Raw genomic sequence first — 17,426 nt, forward strand, 5'->3', positions numbered from 1 at the left:
GGTGAGAATAAGTTATAGAATTGAAAAAAATAGACCTGGGCATTTTTGGGCCTCAGAGTCCTAGCATCTAAAATGAGAGATTGTATCATTTCAAAGTCCTACAGATCTTTAACTAATCTTGAATCTATCACAAAAATGGATAAAATGCCTGATTTTCTTTTTCAATTTGTTCCTTTCTGTGCATACTAGGTAGGCAGTTTGTTCTGAAGAACAGTTATGCAGAGATATTTCTGTAACTCCCCTTTTATCACAAATTACTCACATGTTTGAGTCTTTCTCCTCCCTTTGTGCAAAGTGTAGTTTTTGTGCCTCACCGTGTTCTGTAGCAGGATTGGCAAGAATCCGGTGATTCGGGTGTCCTCTGATCTTGTGCAGTTGGTGCTGTAAGGAGGCTCTACCTGCTGTTCCTCAGTCGTCCACAGGGCAGGCAAACCAGAAGGCAAGAGCCAGGCAGCCGAATCAGTAACAGGGACATCCGGTGGGAAAAGACGTATGTCTGCAGCATGGCCCTGTGCTCTTTGTCTTTGCCACTCTGAGTAAGGATGTGGTTGTCAGGCCGTTGGTGCTCCAACTCTGGGCAAGTTTTGGCAGAGAAGCTTAAAAGCAGGGTTTGCCATTGGACTTCAACCTGGTTTATTTCTTTGGTAAAAATGTCGTCAATGAAGAATAAAATGCAGTTGTTTGGAGATGGAGTACATGTCCTTAGGAGCAGGAGGCAGCTTCCTAAGAACCTTTACAAATATTAGTGGTTAAATGTGCAGCTTGAGTAGTTTGTAGTCCACTCCTGTTACTCCGCTGCACAATGGCTGTGACAAGGGGAACCTCAGACCATGGCAAGACCGAACAAGTCTGAGAAATTACTGAGGTTGGGATTGGGATTTGATGAGCAACTTGCACCAAGACTTCTATGTGAAGACAAACTAAAACACCGGCACCCCCCCGTCACCTTTCTCTGAACTCCACTCCCATTTTGTGCCAGAAGGAATCAATTAATCTCTTCTTTCTCCACTTCCCTGAGCACTTTTATATCTCTGCACTCGAGTTAGAGACAGTCTGTTAAGTTCTTTGTTTGGACAGAAGTATCCTTAATTTATTATAGCCCTAAATCCTGTCACTGTACCAGATGATGTGTTTAGACTTCACGAATATGTCTCACAGTTTCCAAAACATCATCTCATCCCTACTGTGTTTATTGAATGACTTTCATCAAGTTGTGGGGGATATTATAATGATCCTTTAGAGCAGAACTGCAAATAGGCTCCTAATAACAGGTTTCCGTTTGGTCATTTCTATTAGATATAGGCGTAATGTTACGTTTTCCTGTAATGTTTCATATCCCATCTTGTGAACCATTACTAGTGTTTTGTTCCCTATGTGTTTCGCCTGCCATCTTGATTGTAAACCGGGTAAAGATAGACGCTTTGCTATGTAAACATTTGTAACAGAACACACACAAGTTCTATGAACAGTCACAAATAACAGGGAACTTGGTTAGACATGGCAGTCGTAAAGAATCCTGCCTTGATAGCAACGTGGGGATGGAGCCCTCAGCCACCTACTTTTTTTTTTTTTTTTTTTGGGAGGTTTTTGCTATAGGGCACATGCACTCGCCAGAAAGACAGAGAGACAGAGAGACAGAAAGACAGAAAGCAAGAAATCACCCCCCGGGGGAATGGCCACACCACAGTCCCTTCTCCTCTAGGGATCTTGAGCATGCACGCACACACTCCCGGTATGAGTTTAAGCCACTGGTTCTGGGACTTGAACTGCAGTCAACTACGTGGGAATCCAGCGACATAGCCATTATGCCAACTGCTGGTCCCATCAGCCACCTACATTTATGAGTGCATTTCTTGGGCTTCCTGCCCGAGTCATTACATGAGATGCTAAGGAGGGTTTGACTTCAGACCTTCAGAGTCTTCAAATAGGAGTGGATGTTAGCAGAAGCTTGGGGAAGTGCTCTCATTCATTTTAGCTCTGATACGAACACGCCTGAGACAAGTGGGGGTTATGTTTTTGCTACATCAGTGACACCTATTAGGAAACGTTCCATGAGAGAGCATGAGAAATTCTCTGGAGTTCAAAGAATCCAAATGACATTGTTGATAAGAAATCTCTTTATGATTTGGGTCTCATAGTTGTAACCAGGAATCTCTGGGAATTGGTCTCCAAGCTATTCTCAGAGCATGTACTGCATACATTCCACTCAGGCCTTAGGGGACAGAGCAGGCCTAGTTTTTGGTTTTTAGCAGTGTTTGTCCTCTTCATAGTTGAATAGAACTCTGGAATGAGCCACTTATTCAGTTATGCCCGTTTTTCACTCAGTATTTATAATTTTCAGTGTGACAGTTTTTAGCCTAAAAAATGAGCAGAAACACTTTTTGATATTGTGAATTTAGTTTGTAAAACAACGGAGAGCAAGAGAACTCTGCTCTGATCTTCATCCACAGATATAATCCTTCATGCTCTGTTTTTGTACTTTCTTCAGCAAGTCTAAAAGGACATTTATTGACCAGAGCATTTTATGGTTAATTCGCTTTTCTCTTCTCTTCTCTTCTCTTCTCTTCTCTTCTCTTCTCTTCTCTTCTCTTCTCTTCTCTTCTCTTCTCTTCTCTTCTCTTCTCTTCTCTTCTCTTCTCTTCTCTTCTCTTCTCTTCTCTTCTCTTCTCTTCTCTTCTCTTCTCTTCTCTCTTTCTTTCTTAAAGACAGGGTCTCACTGTGTTACTATCCTCCCACTTGAGCCTCTTCAGTAGCTGGGACCACAGGTGCGGGCCACATGCCTGACTCTTTTAGACAGGATCTTGCTGTGTCGCCCAGGCCAAGCCTCAAGCTGTGGTCCTCCTGCCTCAGCCTTCTAGTAGCTGGGCTTATAGGCATTCAGGGTGAGCCAAGAGGTGAACCTGAGCCCCCTGTGTGGCCTCAACCTGAGGAACACAAAGTCTTAACAGCATGCATCACCAGAGCTGGGCTGCACCTTTTCATTTTCTTTTTTCTTTTTTAGGTGTTTGCCATAGGACACATATGCTTGCTGGGAAGAGAGAGAGAGAGGGAGAGAGAGAGAGATGGATGGATGAAAAGTAAGAAATCACGCCCCAGGGATGATGGCCACACCACAGTCCTTTCTCTCCCATTCTCCTCTTGGGATTTCAGGCACACACGCACACATGCCCAGCATGATTTTCTAGCCGTTGGGTCCAGGACTCAAGCCATAGACAGCCATGTGAGAATCCAGCACCTTACCCACCATGCCACCAGCCTGCCCCTGCACCTTTTAATTTTCAGAAATGCCTTTGACTTCCTATCTACAGAATTATGGTACCATGATTTACTCAGTAGTTTTGCAAATAGGACTTATTCTGTTTTCTGTAAGAAATAGAATAGCGAATGGCAAGATACCAGTGTTAAAGGAAAAATTCTTCATGACACTTGTTGAAGATGGAAAGACAGACTTTATTCAAGGGAGGTCATGGCATAGGTATAGAGGCCACTGCTGTGGGGTCTTGCAGTGGGGAAGACTGGGCTCAGCTCTGACTCCAGTGAGGAAAAGTGGGGCTTTATAGCCAAGGAGCAGCTAGGGGTCAAAAGGTAGAAGAGCACTAAAAGGACACATCAGGGATAAAAGGGGTTTGATGCAACAGAATTCTTGCGGGAGGCTGGCCAGAGTGATTAGATCCTGAGAGTGGTCAGGTACCGAGGTTGCAGGATTTTCACCAGCCTCACTTAGGATTCTTGCTCAAACTGGATTCTGGAAGGACAGAGGGAAGCCCCCAGTCAGGTCCAGCTGAGCACAGGCCTCAGAGGAGCCCGACTACAGCTGGGTTAAGAAGAGAGTCTTCGTCGCCCACTGAAAGGATAAATGACTCTTTATAGCTCAAGGAATAAAGAGTATCTCCATAGCAAGAGATGGCTTGCCTATCTCCAATTTTACAACTCCAAACTCATGATAATTTCTTGAAAAAGAAGTGTTCATTGTTAGAGTCGTAAGTGGAAGTGTGTAAACCTACATAGGATTCATAGACTAGAAAACTCAACAGTGTGTATGACAGCACATGCCACGCCGTTTTGTATTATAGAAAACAAAATCATTCCATAGTTGGCTCAACCTCGGTGGTGCATTCAGTGGCAAACTGAACTGTAGTACTGGAAACACATAGTTGACTGTGAGTTCGGATCCCTGGGCTGGCTTAAAAACATGCCAGACCCACATGTGCCTGTGATCCTGGGAAGCTGGAGGCCTGGGAAAGGGGATTGTGGCTTGATGAGACTCTGTGAGGGTCTCTCTCTTTCTCCCACTCTCATTCATGACACATTCTGTCATGAATAAAAATAAACTTAGAACAAAATTTCATAGTCCGTAAGCTGTTTCTTTTGAGAATCTGAGAGAAGGGGAACATAACAGTGTGTTCCTATTGTTTTGGCCTGGGATATCAGAGGAGAGCAGAAAAGTGATCACATGTGATTGATTCATTGATTCTGCTTGTTAGTGACCCCAATAAGTAATTAATCATGTACCAGGGCTCTCCAGAAAGCTCAAGGAAAATGTGTGTTATGAAGAAACTATGCATGGGTTTCAAAAAATTTTTGAACCAAAATAAATTCAAACTTTAATTTTTCCACAAACTTTTTGAAGTCACCTCATATCTTCCAGTACTTGTTATCTGAATATTACAGGGAACCCCTCTTTAGTATTTTGTTAGACACCTTTTCTAGCTTGATTTCCAGTAGTAGTAAAAGGAAAAATCCTCTTTCATATTTTCCAGAATAAATATTTTTCTGATAACTTGATCTGCAAGAATAAGTGGATACTGAAAAATGCTGACGTGAGACCAGCAGATGGCATAATGGTTACGTTGCTAGACTCCCATGTAGTCAACTGTGGTTCGAGTCCCAGGCCTGGTGGCTTAAACCTTACGCCAGGTGTGTGTGCGTGCGCGCCCAAGATCCCTAGAGGAGAATAGAGGAGAATGGATGGCAGCATGGCCATCCCCCCTGGGGGATGATTTCTCACTTCCTGTCTCTCTGTCTCTCTCTGTTTCACTGGTGAGCGCACATGCCCTATAGTAAACATTTCTCTTGTAAAGAATGCTGAAGTGAGTTTCAGTTGTTATAGGAATGTCTAAATAAGGAAGTCATCAGTTATTTTCATGTTTGTACTGTCTGAGAGTAGTCTCTTCAGAAAGATTTTTTCCCTCCCTCTCTCCTTTCTCTCTTTCTATTTTTTTTAATTTATTTTTTAGATTTTTATCATAGGGTGCATGCACTTGCTGGGGAGAGACAGAGAGAAGGAAAGTGAGAAATCATCCTCTGGGGGAGGATGATCATGCTACAATCCCTTCTCTTCCATTCTTGTCTAATTTTAGACACACACACACACACACACACACACACACACACAACGTGTTTTTCAGGTCTCCAGATCTGGAACCTGAACTGCAGAGTTGGCCATGTGGGATCCAGTGCCTTAAAACCATCGCGGCATCTGCTGGTCCATAAATTTCAATTTTTCTTTTTCTTGCACCAAAATAAACTTGTACTTTAATTCCATCTTCCATGAAATTTTGAAATTCTCTCATGTATGAGAAAGTTCAGTTTATTGGGTTTTTGATCTAAAATCACAAAATCATGTTAGAGCTCACTGATTTTAACCTGTTGGCAATTGTTCTGTCTTTGGATATGTTTTTCTGAATATACCTACTGTTGCATGAGAACCTTCCAAAATATTTGAAGGTTTCATTGTACAAATAAAAATTATGCCAGGCTTTTTAATAGACTGAGAATAATTGGGGGTATCAGTCCTCTTATCCTGTCAGGTTCCTTCATGCTCTAGAATTCTGACAGGGTGAGTCCTTGCAGAAGTTGAGTATGCCCAACACAATTGGCAGGAATAGTACAGAGGAAGCCATCTTGTTCCCTGAGAAGAACGCAGTTCCCATATGTGGATTCTTTTTGTTTGTTTGTTTTAAGAGAGATTATTGCTATAGGGCACTGCGCTCGCTGGAGAGATAGAGAAAGAGAGACACAAAGGCGAGAAATGGGACCAGCAGTTAGTGTAATGGCTGTGTCACTGGACTCCCATGTAGTTGACCGTGTTTCGCGTCCCGGACCCAGTGGCTTAAACTCACGCTGGGCACGTGTGTGTGCGTGCCCAGGATCCTAATAGGAGAACGGAGGAGAAGGGATTGTGGTGTGGCCATTCCCCAGGGTGGTAATTTCTCGCTTTTTGTCTCTTTGTCTCTTTCTGTCTTTCTGGTGAGCGCATGTGCCCTATAGCAAAAAACTCTCAAGAAAAAAAAATAAAGAGAAATCACCCCCACCCCCACCCTGGGGGTATGGCCACCCCGCACTCCCTTCTCCTCCATTCTTCTCTTGGGATTTAGGGCACGCATGCTCTCGATGTTAGATTTAAGCCACCAGGTCCAGGACTCAAACCACGGGTGAGAACATGGGAGTCCAGTGACGTAACCATTAAGCCATCTGCTGGTTCCCCCATATGTGGAGTCTAAGTGCAATTAAGGAGCCATAGTTTTCAAGAGAAAGAGTGCTTTTGATTCAGTAATAGTGAATGTAGAAGCCCTGGATCTACCTTCAGATAAGTTCTTCCACAGATCCTGGATATTCCAGGGAAGTTGTATGTTTCTGCACGTCCATTCAGTTTTTATCTATCCTAAATTCCAGATTGTAGCATAAAACTGTTTTCTAGGATTCAGCGCCTGTGATTAAATTATTAGAAACAGGGAAGTTATTGGTAATTCCTAGCACTGACCCACGACCCCAGGCTAAAACTCCAAACTGTATTTTAGGACAACGGATCCCAGCTTCAGAATACATTTAACCCCAGCCCAGTCTTCCTACGGGGCCTTTTGTTCGTCTGTTTTCTGGTTTTGAGGCACTAGCTGTAACTGCGTAATCAGATGTCCACTTGGTATGTCTAGTCTAGAAGCAGTCTGAAGAAAATGAGTAAGAGCTGTGTTAGTCACATTCTGCTTAATGATGCTTCGGGAGCTGTTCGAGATCAGCAGGCTGGCACGGGCGGTATGCTGTGATCTAAGGAGGTGGAAGCCTCACAGTGTGGGCACGTTCTTAGGGAGAGCGCAGCCAGCTGCGGAGGAAAGCTAGTCGAATGCCATTAGTCTTTGAGTGGTTACAGAATCAGCCAGATCTCATTCCGAGGAGACTGTCAAAAACCCTAGGAGGGCCGAGCTTAAGAGAAAGTAGGAAACCTAACCGTATATAGCTTAGACCCTGTGGAATGGGCCACTAAATTTCCCAGGGGCCACGCTTTATCTGGTCACCTTTAAATAAGCCATTTTTGGTTCAGAACTCAAAAGATAAACCCAAGGTTGAAGAACAGTGACTTTGGCTGTGTTTCAGAGACCAGGTCTTCACAGGGTTCACAGGGTATCATCTACAGTTGTAGATGAGGGTATTTGAAGTCCTCTGAGCTTCCACCATTCTTGGAACTTTTCCGAGTTGGCACTTTTGCAAATCGAGGCCAGGAATGGTGGAACTTTCAGAAAGCAAGGAATTCGTTCACGGTGTGGGTAGCAAGTACGAGAGGACGGTGCCCTCAGCGCTGCAGGCTGTGTTGTAGTTGTCACGTCTGTGGGCTGCAGGCCTGTGCCCTCTCCAGGTGTGCAGCAGGGCTGTAACAGAGCCCCTGTGCGTGGAGTCTGTGGCTGGCGTTCGATGATGCACTGAGACATGCACTGTGAAGGAAAAGAACTGATGTGGTTTGGAGCAGTACGAGAAGGCCTCTCTGATGAGATGCATTTGTTCAGTGTGATACCAAGATTTAAGATGTCATTCTGCTCTCACGGTGCCCAGGCAGGCTGTGTAAGGAAAGAGACTTCACGTTCTTATGTAATTCCTCCATGTCTGAAGGCAGTCTATAAATGCTGACTGACAGGTTCATGGGTCCATTGTACAGTATCTGTCTTCCTCCAGACAATCCTCTCTCTAATTTGGATACAGAACATGGGACCTTAGCGCTAACAGTGTCTGACACAAAACCAGGGCCGCCATAATTGAGGAGTGACTGAAAGGAGGCTCTAAGCTGAGTTGGGTTTCACAGTTGCGTGCTCTTCGAATGACCAGGTGGAACCACTGACCTTCCCTTGTCCCTTCATACCCTCCTTTGCACAGCATTCCCAGCAGTTTCTCCCCAAGAACGATGCCATCTCTCCCAGGACTGTCTGGCTCGGGTCTGCAGATGACCCCTAAGTCTACAGGGTCAAGCCTTAGCCTCTCCTGCCAGGGGTCAGTCCTCACCCCTAGTTCCTACTGCTGGCCGAACCTCAGCACTAACACAGCTCCCTGCAGTCTCACACATGAGGGTGCAGCTCTTACCCCATGCCTCCTTAGGCCCTTATTCAGAGGTCTTCTCAGAGGCCGTGCTGGGCTCAAATTAAATCTAAAACTGCGAGGCACTCCCTGTCCCACTCCTCACACTCCCTAGCTGCCTCCCGTGCTTTATTTTTCTCCATAGCACTTATTCAGTGTCCTGTATACTTCACTTCTTTTCTTCTTTCTTTTCTTGCTATAGGACATGTGCACTCTTGGAGAGAGACAGAGAGAAGGGAAGTAAGAAATCACCCCCTCAGGGATTATGGCCATGCCACAATCCCATTCTCCTCTCGGGATTTTGGGCATGCAAGCGCCTGTGGTGACTTTCAAGTTACCAGGTCTGGGACTCGAACCGCAAAGTTGACCATGTAGGATCCAGCCACCTTAACCACCCCACCACCAGCGGGCCTACTTATTTTCTTTATAAATTCATGATAGTGTGTGCATGTGCATGCAAGAATGAGGGAGAGAAAAGCAACCCCAGTAGGCCTGGTCACGCTGTGATCCCCTTCCTCCAGACCTCCAGCTTGTCAGGATCTTCATGTGCACGTGCCCGGGAACCCTAACTGTCGTTGGCCGTGTGGCTGCCAGTGCTGCAGTCTGGCATGCTCCCACCTGTGCCACTGAGCCTGGGCCTGTTTTATTTTCCGTCTCCACCCTCTTACTCTTTCCTTCTGTAAGAATTACGCTTTCTCCTTTGTGTTCACGACTGTATCCCAGTGTCTAGGTGTTCTAGGCCCACAGCTTGTGACATTATTACCGCTCTCCCAGCCAGATAAGCTCTTTCTCACCTGAATCCCTGTTGCTCAGTGTCCACAGCATCCTGACAGTGCTTCACAACTTGGGTGTGTATATCCCTCCTTCAGCCCCTGCATTTGACCACTTCCCATCCTCCATCTCTCCCGTAAGAAAAACCCTTTTTAGTCTTTGAGCAAAGGGCGCACATGGCAGTTGCTAGGAGCTCTTTGCTCCTGCGTCTGTTCTCCCTTAGGTTTCCGGAAAGACTCTGTAGATTGGAAGCCCTCCCTGTGTTTGCTTCTGCAGTGTGACTGTTTCTCATTCACTCAGTGTTCTCCCAGCTGAGGAGCGAGAGTTGCTCGTTTATCTGCCCTCCCCAACCTGCTTCAGCTTCACTCACCCTGATAGTTTGTGTGTATTTCTTCCTTTCCTACAAGAGACAGAGGGGGGGAGAGAGACGCACTCTCAACAGGGCCTCACACTGTGACCCCCTTCCCCTCCTGCAGCTTTCTCAGTCAGCTGGAGCACAGGCTTGCATGCATCGCACGTGCAGGCCGACCAGAGGACTGAGCTCCGGTCTTCTGTGAGGCTCCCCCACTGTGAAGCAGTGCCCTTCCACTGCACCGTCGTGTTGGTTATAAGGGAAAAGATCAACAGTGGAGTTCTCGTGGAACTTTTCTTAGAAGAGACAGGACTCAAAATGGACCTTGAAGGAGGAATAGAACTGGACTGACTGGGTAGAGAATTGGGCTGGGTAGGAAAAAGAGCAGGAAAAGTTGTGTTTTCTTGTTGTTTTGTCCAGCAAATTAAAAAAAAAAAAAATACTGGCATTGATGCAATCATGGCATGTTGGGGATGGTCAAGCCAGGACTCGGGTTGGACGCCGGAGACAAGATTGGCACAACGGAGTCAGCTCCTGGAAGTTCCTGGGAGCCACAGGGGAATGTGCTATTTTGCCGCCTCCTACTGACGGTATTCCCTCACCCTTGTTTTTCTGTTTGTTCGTTTTGGTTGACGGCATCTCCAGTGGGCCATGCCCGGGTGGATGGATATTCGTGTACTCTGTGGACCCCCACATACCTCATACCCCACTGCCAGGCCAGGCTCCAGCAGCACGTCCTGTCACCAGCCCAGCTTGTGCACAGCAAACTCCCTCATTAGGATTAGTGTCAGATTCTAAATAGAATCTGCTTAATTGAAAGCACTGGTGAGATCTCGTTACTTTTTTAAATTGAGCTTTATGTAAAAATTGGGATACTTAATTCTGTTCATGGTCAAGGTTCTGGTTTGTGTGTTAGTCATCCCCAGCCAACGGCTTTTGGCAGGCCGCGTTAATTCAGTTATCGTGTGTTTGCAGGCTGTTCGGAATTCCACATGGCCTAGAGTTTTTCCACCTCCAATGTCCAGACGCTTTTTCTGGCTTTCCCAACCCTTTCGAGCATTCAGAATCACATTTTAGGGCTCGTGTTTAAGGCCGTTCACCTCTGTTCCTCTGTATTCCGCTGATTAATTTTGAACTTGAAGCATTCCTATTTCACACCCTTTTCCTGACTCAGATCAGTGTTTGCTGTCAGTGTGTTCACTTCAGGAGGCCCAGGACAGAAGATCTGCCCCACTTCGTGCAGTACCCACGTGCGTGCCGATAGAGGAGGAGAACAAGCCTCCCGCTCTGTACCGTTCCTTCTGTTTTTCCCAAATAGTCAGGGTCTCTTTTCATTAAGCACACGGTTGCAAAAACAGCTCAGCAGCCTTTTCACATACCTCAGCTCTCACAGCGCCTCACCCAGTGTCTGCCACGTTCCCTGTTGTCAGAAAGCCCGGACCTTAGCGCTCTCTCCAGCAGAGCCCGCACATCAGCAGTGGAGACCGGAAAGCATGACAGTGTGGCCATCCCCAGCCTCCTGTGTCCCTGCCTGGGTTTGCCTCAGGGACCACCCCTCTCCTTCCCACCTCAGCTACCCACACCTCCGGGTCTCCGGGTCTCTGGGTCTCCATCTCCACTCAGCACCTGCTCTGGTATTTTTCTTCTTTGCGCTGTGGACAAGTTGTAAGACAGTGGGAGGATTCGTCCTTTCCGGGGAGCCATTTACCTGCAGGACGATTCACAACCTAGTCAAGGACTTCAGGCACTTCCTCTGCTACTGTGAAGAGGCGTTTGGAGCCTCCTTGCTGCTCCTGTGTAAACGGATTCCCAGCAGCCCAGGGGAGGGGGCCTGCCAAGTCCCTGAGTTATCCCATGCTGTTTCCACCCGCCTTCCTCTAATTAAAAGAGTAAGAGCCTAGGCAGTGCTGGCGAGACTCCCCCACTAACTGCAGGAGAGCCCAAGGAACTCTTTTGTTAGGGCCCACAGAGTGGATGTAACTCATGAACTGCATTCTCTTAACTTTCTTTCTTTTCTTTCTTTTTTTAAGGAGATTCTTGCCTTACAGTGTGTGTGCTTGCTGGAGAGACAGAGCAGAGGCAGTGAGAGGGAAAGTGAGAAATTACCCCCAGGGGGGATGGCCGCACCGCAGTCCTTCCTTCTCTGTTCTCCTCCCGGGATCTTGGGCATGCACGCACCCGTACCAGGCATGATTTTCAAGCCACTGGGTCCAGGACTTGAGCCGCAGTCAGTCTTGTGAGAGTCCAGTGACATAACCACTACATCATCTGTTGGTGCCTATTTATTTTCTTCATGAAGGAGAGACAAAAAGGCAGAGGTACAGTCTCTCTGGGCAGTCTCATGCCACAGTCCTCCCCCAGCCCTGGAGCCAGCCAGCGTCATGGGTGTGCTATAGGCATTCCAGCCTGTTCAGGTGTACTCAGGATGCGAACCCAGAGCCTCCCACAGACTACAGAACTGTACAGTGGCACCCTGCTGTGTGTAGGGATCTAGGAACTCCTGATGACATGTTACTCTAAGTGCCGAAATGTCATGTCAGAAGGCACTTCCTGAGCTCGGCTCCCAGAATTCACATCCTGTCTGGTAGAGCCTTCTACCCTAGCAATTCTGAATGTCCTTGGCCCAGAACATGTTCACCTTCAGAATAAGGGAGTGACGAACAGAACCCATCTTAAAGCCATCTGGATCAAACCTGGCCTGGGTCTCCTGGTTGGGCTTAAGATGACAATGACATTTCAGTCCTGGTGAGGAACCCCTGGGTTTTGGAATCAGGTCTCTGCGTTAGTTTTCTGGCAAAGCATCTGAGTTTATATTCCCAGCTTCTCCATCTCCTTTTGCTATCGAGGATATTCAAGAACTCTGGTCAGGACCAGCAGATAGAGTAATGATTATATTGCTGGACTGCCGTGTAGTCAGCTGCGGTTCAAATCCCAGACCCAGCAGCTTAAAGCCCAAGCTGGGTACGTGTGTGCGCTTGCCCAAAATCCTGAGAGGAGAATGGAGGAGAAGAATTGTGGTATGGCCATCCCCGCCACGGGGGTGATTTTTTGCTTTCTGTCTGTTTCTCCAGTGAGCATATGCACCCTATGGCAAAAATCTTTTATTTATATAAAAACAAAAACCCTCTGGTTATCAGCTTAAACCCCGGCAGGCCGGCACGTGGGCCCTAATGACTTCGGCAGGTGCTTTGGGCTATATTAGAGAACCTAGTCTAGATCTGCACTGTCATCTGGATTCTGAGTTAATCCAGGAAAACAGTAAAAATTAGTCATGTGTATTGCACGGCTCTGGTACATATGTTTCCCATTATTTGGTCCTCTGTGCCACAGCACACACGCATGTGTGCGCGCACACACACACACACACACACACACGCCTTCAGTTTTTCCAAAATGGGGAGTCGGGGACTGTGGTTCCAGAAGGAAATGACTGGTGTGGTGCCTTGAAACTGGAACTTGGTCTGAATGAACCGACTTTAAATGCATCAGCAGATGTCTTTCCTCCACCTCCTGCTTTTTGGGAACACTTTGATAAGACGCGCTGACTTACACTGAAATGCCCTTCTCAGAGAAGCGGATGGCTGCCGCTGTAGTTGGCTGAGATGACGACATAGCCGTGGATGGCTTGATGGCTATTGCAGAGCAGCACCTGTGCACTTGGGTTCTGCTTTCAGGGCTGAGTTGGTCGGGTAGTCACAATGTGGCAGCAGCCAGCTGTCCATCCCTGCTGAGGCTGGGGAAGGAGGAAGTTAGCACGACTCTAATAGAAGAGGCTTACAGGACCTGCAGTGGGAAATGTACCGTCAGTGGAGACGCTTTGGACATTGGGACAGATAACCAACGAATAGTGGAGGAGTGATGTTTCCCATTGGATTGAAAATAGAATATATCACTTGCTCAAAGTACTTTAAAGTTGATAGATTATTAGACCTAGTAATTTTTTTTTTTTGGAGAGGTTTTTGCTATAGTGTGCGTACACTCCCCAGAAAGACAGAGACAGACAGAGACAGAAAGCGAGAAATCGCCCCCCGGTAGTGGTGGCCACACCGCAATCCCTTCTCCTCCATTCTCCTCTCAGGGTCTTGGGCACACACGCACACGCACCCAGCGTGAGCTTAAGCCACCAGGTCCAAGACTTGAACTGCAGTCGACTACATGGGAGTTCAGCGACATAGCCATTACGCTAACTGCTGGTCCCTGGAACTAGTAATTTCTAACATTTTAGGATTTCAGGCCCCATATGTGATTGAATGTATAAAAAAAAATAAAATAAAATTAACAACAACAGCAGCAAAAGAATCCAATGAACCCTCTCTCCCCAAAAATGCACACATAAAACTTAGCATACAGTTTCAGGGAACTTGCAGACCCCCTGAAGTCTATAAAGTAGACCCTAATTTAAGACATCCCGGGCTAGTGCTCTCCAGAAGTCGAGCTTCCTAAGTGACAGGCACAGTGGCTCTGTTTCTCCAAACATAACAACAGAGTCTAAAGATCAAATGCCAAACTTTGGATTTTCTTCCTCCAAATTTCTAATGGTCAGCCTGCACGGTGTCAAAGTATAAAGAAAGGATGATGGAACTGAAGGAATTCTAGTTTGAAATTCAGTTATTTGTCTTAGAGAAGCCAAAAGTTTAATTTTAAAAGTGACGGGTTGGTGCTGCCTCCTTTTCGTAGAAAGGCAGCCCGGGGCGGGCCTTGACCAGCGGCCGGTTCCCCGCTCACACCCCGCAGCGGATTCACTGAGGAACTGCAAACTCAGATGCCACGTGGGCTGCCCAGCCTCCTTCCAAGTCCACAGCTTCTAACTGTTGCTGTGATTATTCAGCTGGGCTTGAAAAATCTTATCTATTTATAATTCTCTCCCAAGTTTCATTGACTATGAATTAGGAAATGACCACCCAGGATGGCAGATCAGGGAGTAAGTTGGCCCTCTCCCTAAAGAAGGAGTCTTCATCCTCCTAGGATGTAAGTGGAGAATGCGCCTTTCACACTCACGAGGAGTGACCCCATGTGTGCTATCCATCACTCTGCATGGCTCTCTTCCTCTTCTGCAGATTCCCTTTAGTGTCTTTTTTTAATGATTTATTTTACTTTTTTTTTTTTTTAAGTTTGCTCTAGGGCGTGTGTGCTTACCAGAGAGAGACAGAGAGCAAGAGGGAAAGTGAGAAGGCAAGCCACCAAGTCTGGGACTCGAATCGCAGTTAGCCATGTGGGAGTCCAGCGCCTCAACTACCACGCCACCTGCCAGCCCCTGGATTCCCTCTGTTTTACCTGCACGTTCTGTAGTGCGCCCTCCGATCCCACATTGGAAATGTCCTTGCGTCTTTGCACCTGGGGTCGGGAACCATGGAAGTGAAGGTTGCCTCAGTATAGAAGGGAAGTGGTGGTGAGCTCTGGGGCAGGGCACAGCTGTCAGGTGTCTGCATCTTGCTGTCAGTCTTCATTTGTGATCCTAAGAAAAGCCCTCAAATACATGGTTGGGAGCGTCTTGAGTAAATTAGCAGTCTATGAATGGGTGGGAGCTAAGCAGTCTGGGCCGAGGTCTCCCTGCCGTTCACGTGCTGTGTTGGTCCTTCAGACAGGTGCCCTCCTCACCACGGAAGGGGAGGAGGGGAAAGCCCCGCCCCTCCCCACTGTGTCTGTTCCCGTTACTCCACCCCGGTGACACCCCGCCACACAGACAGGGTACAGACAGACACCCTGTGCTGTGAGCGCTGGACGTGGCTCTGGTCCTTTCTGAGCCAAGGAAGGCTGTTGGGGAGCTAGAACCGAGGCGAGGCCAGCCCCGCTGTAGCTCTGCGTAGTGACCGCGCAAGTCCCTCTGCACCCCACAAAGCGCGAGGACAGCACAGACCCGGGAGTGTAGGTGCGTCTTCTGGGGTGGAAGCTCGCAGCCGAGACACGCGCCCTGTGGGTTATTTACTCCTGTGCCTGTGTCTCTGCAGAAAACGTGATCAATGGGCAGGACTACGAGGTGATGATGCAGATCGACTGCCAGGTGATGGACACCAGGATCCTCCACATCAAAAGCTCGTCAGTCCCTCCTTACCTCCGAGATCAGCAGAGGAATCAAACCAACACCTTCTTCGGTTCCCCTCCAGCAGCCACGGAGGCAACCCACGTGGTTAGCGCCATCCCGGAGTCATTACAATAGTCCCCTGGGCCGCCTGGGAAGAGGAAGCGTGGGGCCCTGCCGGACCGCGAGTGGGTGACAGAAAGACTGCTTTCTCCCTTCCCGGTGGGGAGCAGAGCGGAGCAGAGATTCGGAGGGAGCAGACAGAGAATAAAGAAGCTGCTCTTTGGTTTACTGTCTCCCCGTCCACTTGGAAAGCACTGGAATTCAGACGCACAAGAACAGCCGTTCTCCACTGGCACGTGTGGCCCGCATCCTCCGGTGCCGCCGGGGTGGACTTCTCTGTACCTTTCCAGACTGCTTGTCCCCTGTGTGCGTGTTTTGTGTTTAAATAGTCACCTTGTTTCCAATAAGATCCACTTCCCCTTTCTGCCACCTCACCTGCTGACACAGTAAAGTGATTTTTATTTAAAGTTTTACAGCCCACAAGTGCTCAGATAGTTCCCACGGATTGACTTTCACTCAGTGAATGCAAGCGCGTTCTGGATATTGTGCCTCCTTCAGGAAGCCATTTCAAAACCTAATAGCTCAAAACACCCTGAAGGAATTAAAGCAGTGTGGAGCGTTAGGTAAAAGGGCAGCTCTCCAGTTGGTAACAGCTGTCTTCACTGGGATTGTGAGTATTGGCCCTGGGGAGAGGGGTCCTTGGACATGGTTGCACATTTAGAAGAGTGGAGTGGACAGGACGGGTGGGCGCTGGGGTTGTGAGAGAGGAGATGCTTCATTCGCCCTCGAGTGGGAAGCTTCGGTGGAGTTGCCGGTTAAGATGGAAGCCACAGCTGCCACATGCACTGCGGACTGCAAGCTGCAAATGCTCGCAGCCGTCCTGAGGTCTCCTCTCTCCTGACCTGGGGTGCTGCTCCTCCAGGACAGCCGGGCAGATCCTTCATCCCCACTGTGAATGCGTACCCCGACTCCTGTTCACACGACACAGAATTCGGCTGAGGAACGCGGAGGTGGCTTTAGACTTAAGCGAGGGAGGAGCCTTTTCCCTTGAGGGTGACAAACACTTGTTCTGTAAGGTGATGCAGACAGGCAAGCCTGGGTTCCTGCCGAGGGGTACATCCCATAATATGCCAGTCATTTCCAGTGTCTCCAGTGAAAAGGCAGCGAAGCAGTGAACACTTTTGTGGCCCCATGGTAGAAACACAAACAGAAACAAGCGAACCCCCAGCTGTGCTCACTCGCGTTTCCCCGTACTCCGGCTGCTCTGCCTGGCATGGTGACAGTCACACCATGTTCGTTCCACGGAGTCGCGGGACTGGCTCGCGGGCAGCCGTGTGCTCTCTGAAGTCCCACCTTCAGTTCTCCCTCGGTCTGTCCCGAATAGAGCCCACTCTGCAGCCGCTGCCCGCTACCTGCGTTGTCAGGTTCCTTCCTTTTCGAAACATTCCACACCGTTTCCATCTCTCCCCCTTTGGCCCTACCCCTCCGGGAGCCCATGCCTGTGAAATTAGGCCCGGCCCCTCAGTCATTGTAGAGTCGGCAACACGAAGCTCTCTGGACAGCGGTGCCTCTCTGCCCGGGCTAGTTTCTTTCCAAAGAAATCAGTTCCACTTTTGGGGTGTTGCCTGGGCGTCAGGCTGGGAAGCCTTCCTCCTCTCCCACATCACAGCCCGTTCTAAGGCAGTGCAGCTCGCACTCCGATCAAGTTCCCCTGGTGGTTTTCAGACAGAGCCAGTGTCCCAGGGGACCCTTCTTCAGTGGGTACCCAGGGACAGAAAACAAGTGCCCAGGAAACCCACTGGACTACAGGGCAGATGTCCCCTGGGAGGTCTCCTCCAGGCCTCCTCCTCCCTGTCCTCCTGGGAACTAGCTGGACAAGGG

At 48.2% G+C, this 17,426-nt stretch overlaps 1 protein-coding gene across 1 annotated transcript in view; it reads left to right on the forward strand.

Moving 5' to 3' along the window:
• ATF6 (activating transcription factor 6) overlaps positions 1–16,016 on the forward strand; it is a 255,241-nt gene extending 239,225 nt beyond the window's left edge. The window contains exon 19 of the mRNA XM_006142264.2: positions 15,412–16,016. Coding sequence (XP_006142326.1) covers positions 15,412–15,620 — 209 coding nt within the window. The 3' untranslated portion in view covers positions 15,621–16,016. The remainder of the gene's footprint in view (positions 1–15,411) is intronic.
• The last annotated feature ends 1,410 nt before the right edge of the window (positions 16,017–17,426 follow it).

Source organism: Tupaia chinensis, unplaced genomic scaffold (assembly GCF_000334495.1).
Source record: "Tupaia chinensis unplaced genomic scaffold, TupChi_1.0 Scaffold000070_1, whole genome shotgun sequence".
In the NCBI taxonomy this organism is placed as follows: Eukaryota; Metazoa; Chordata; class Mammalia; order Scandentia; family Tupaiidae; genus Tupaia; species Tupaia belangeri.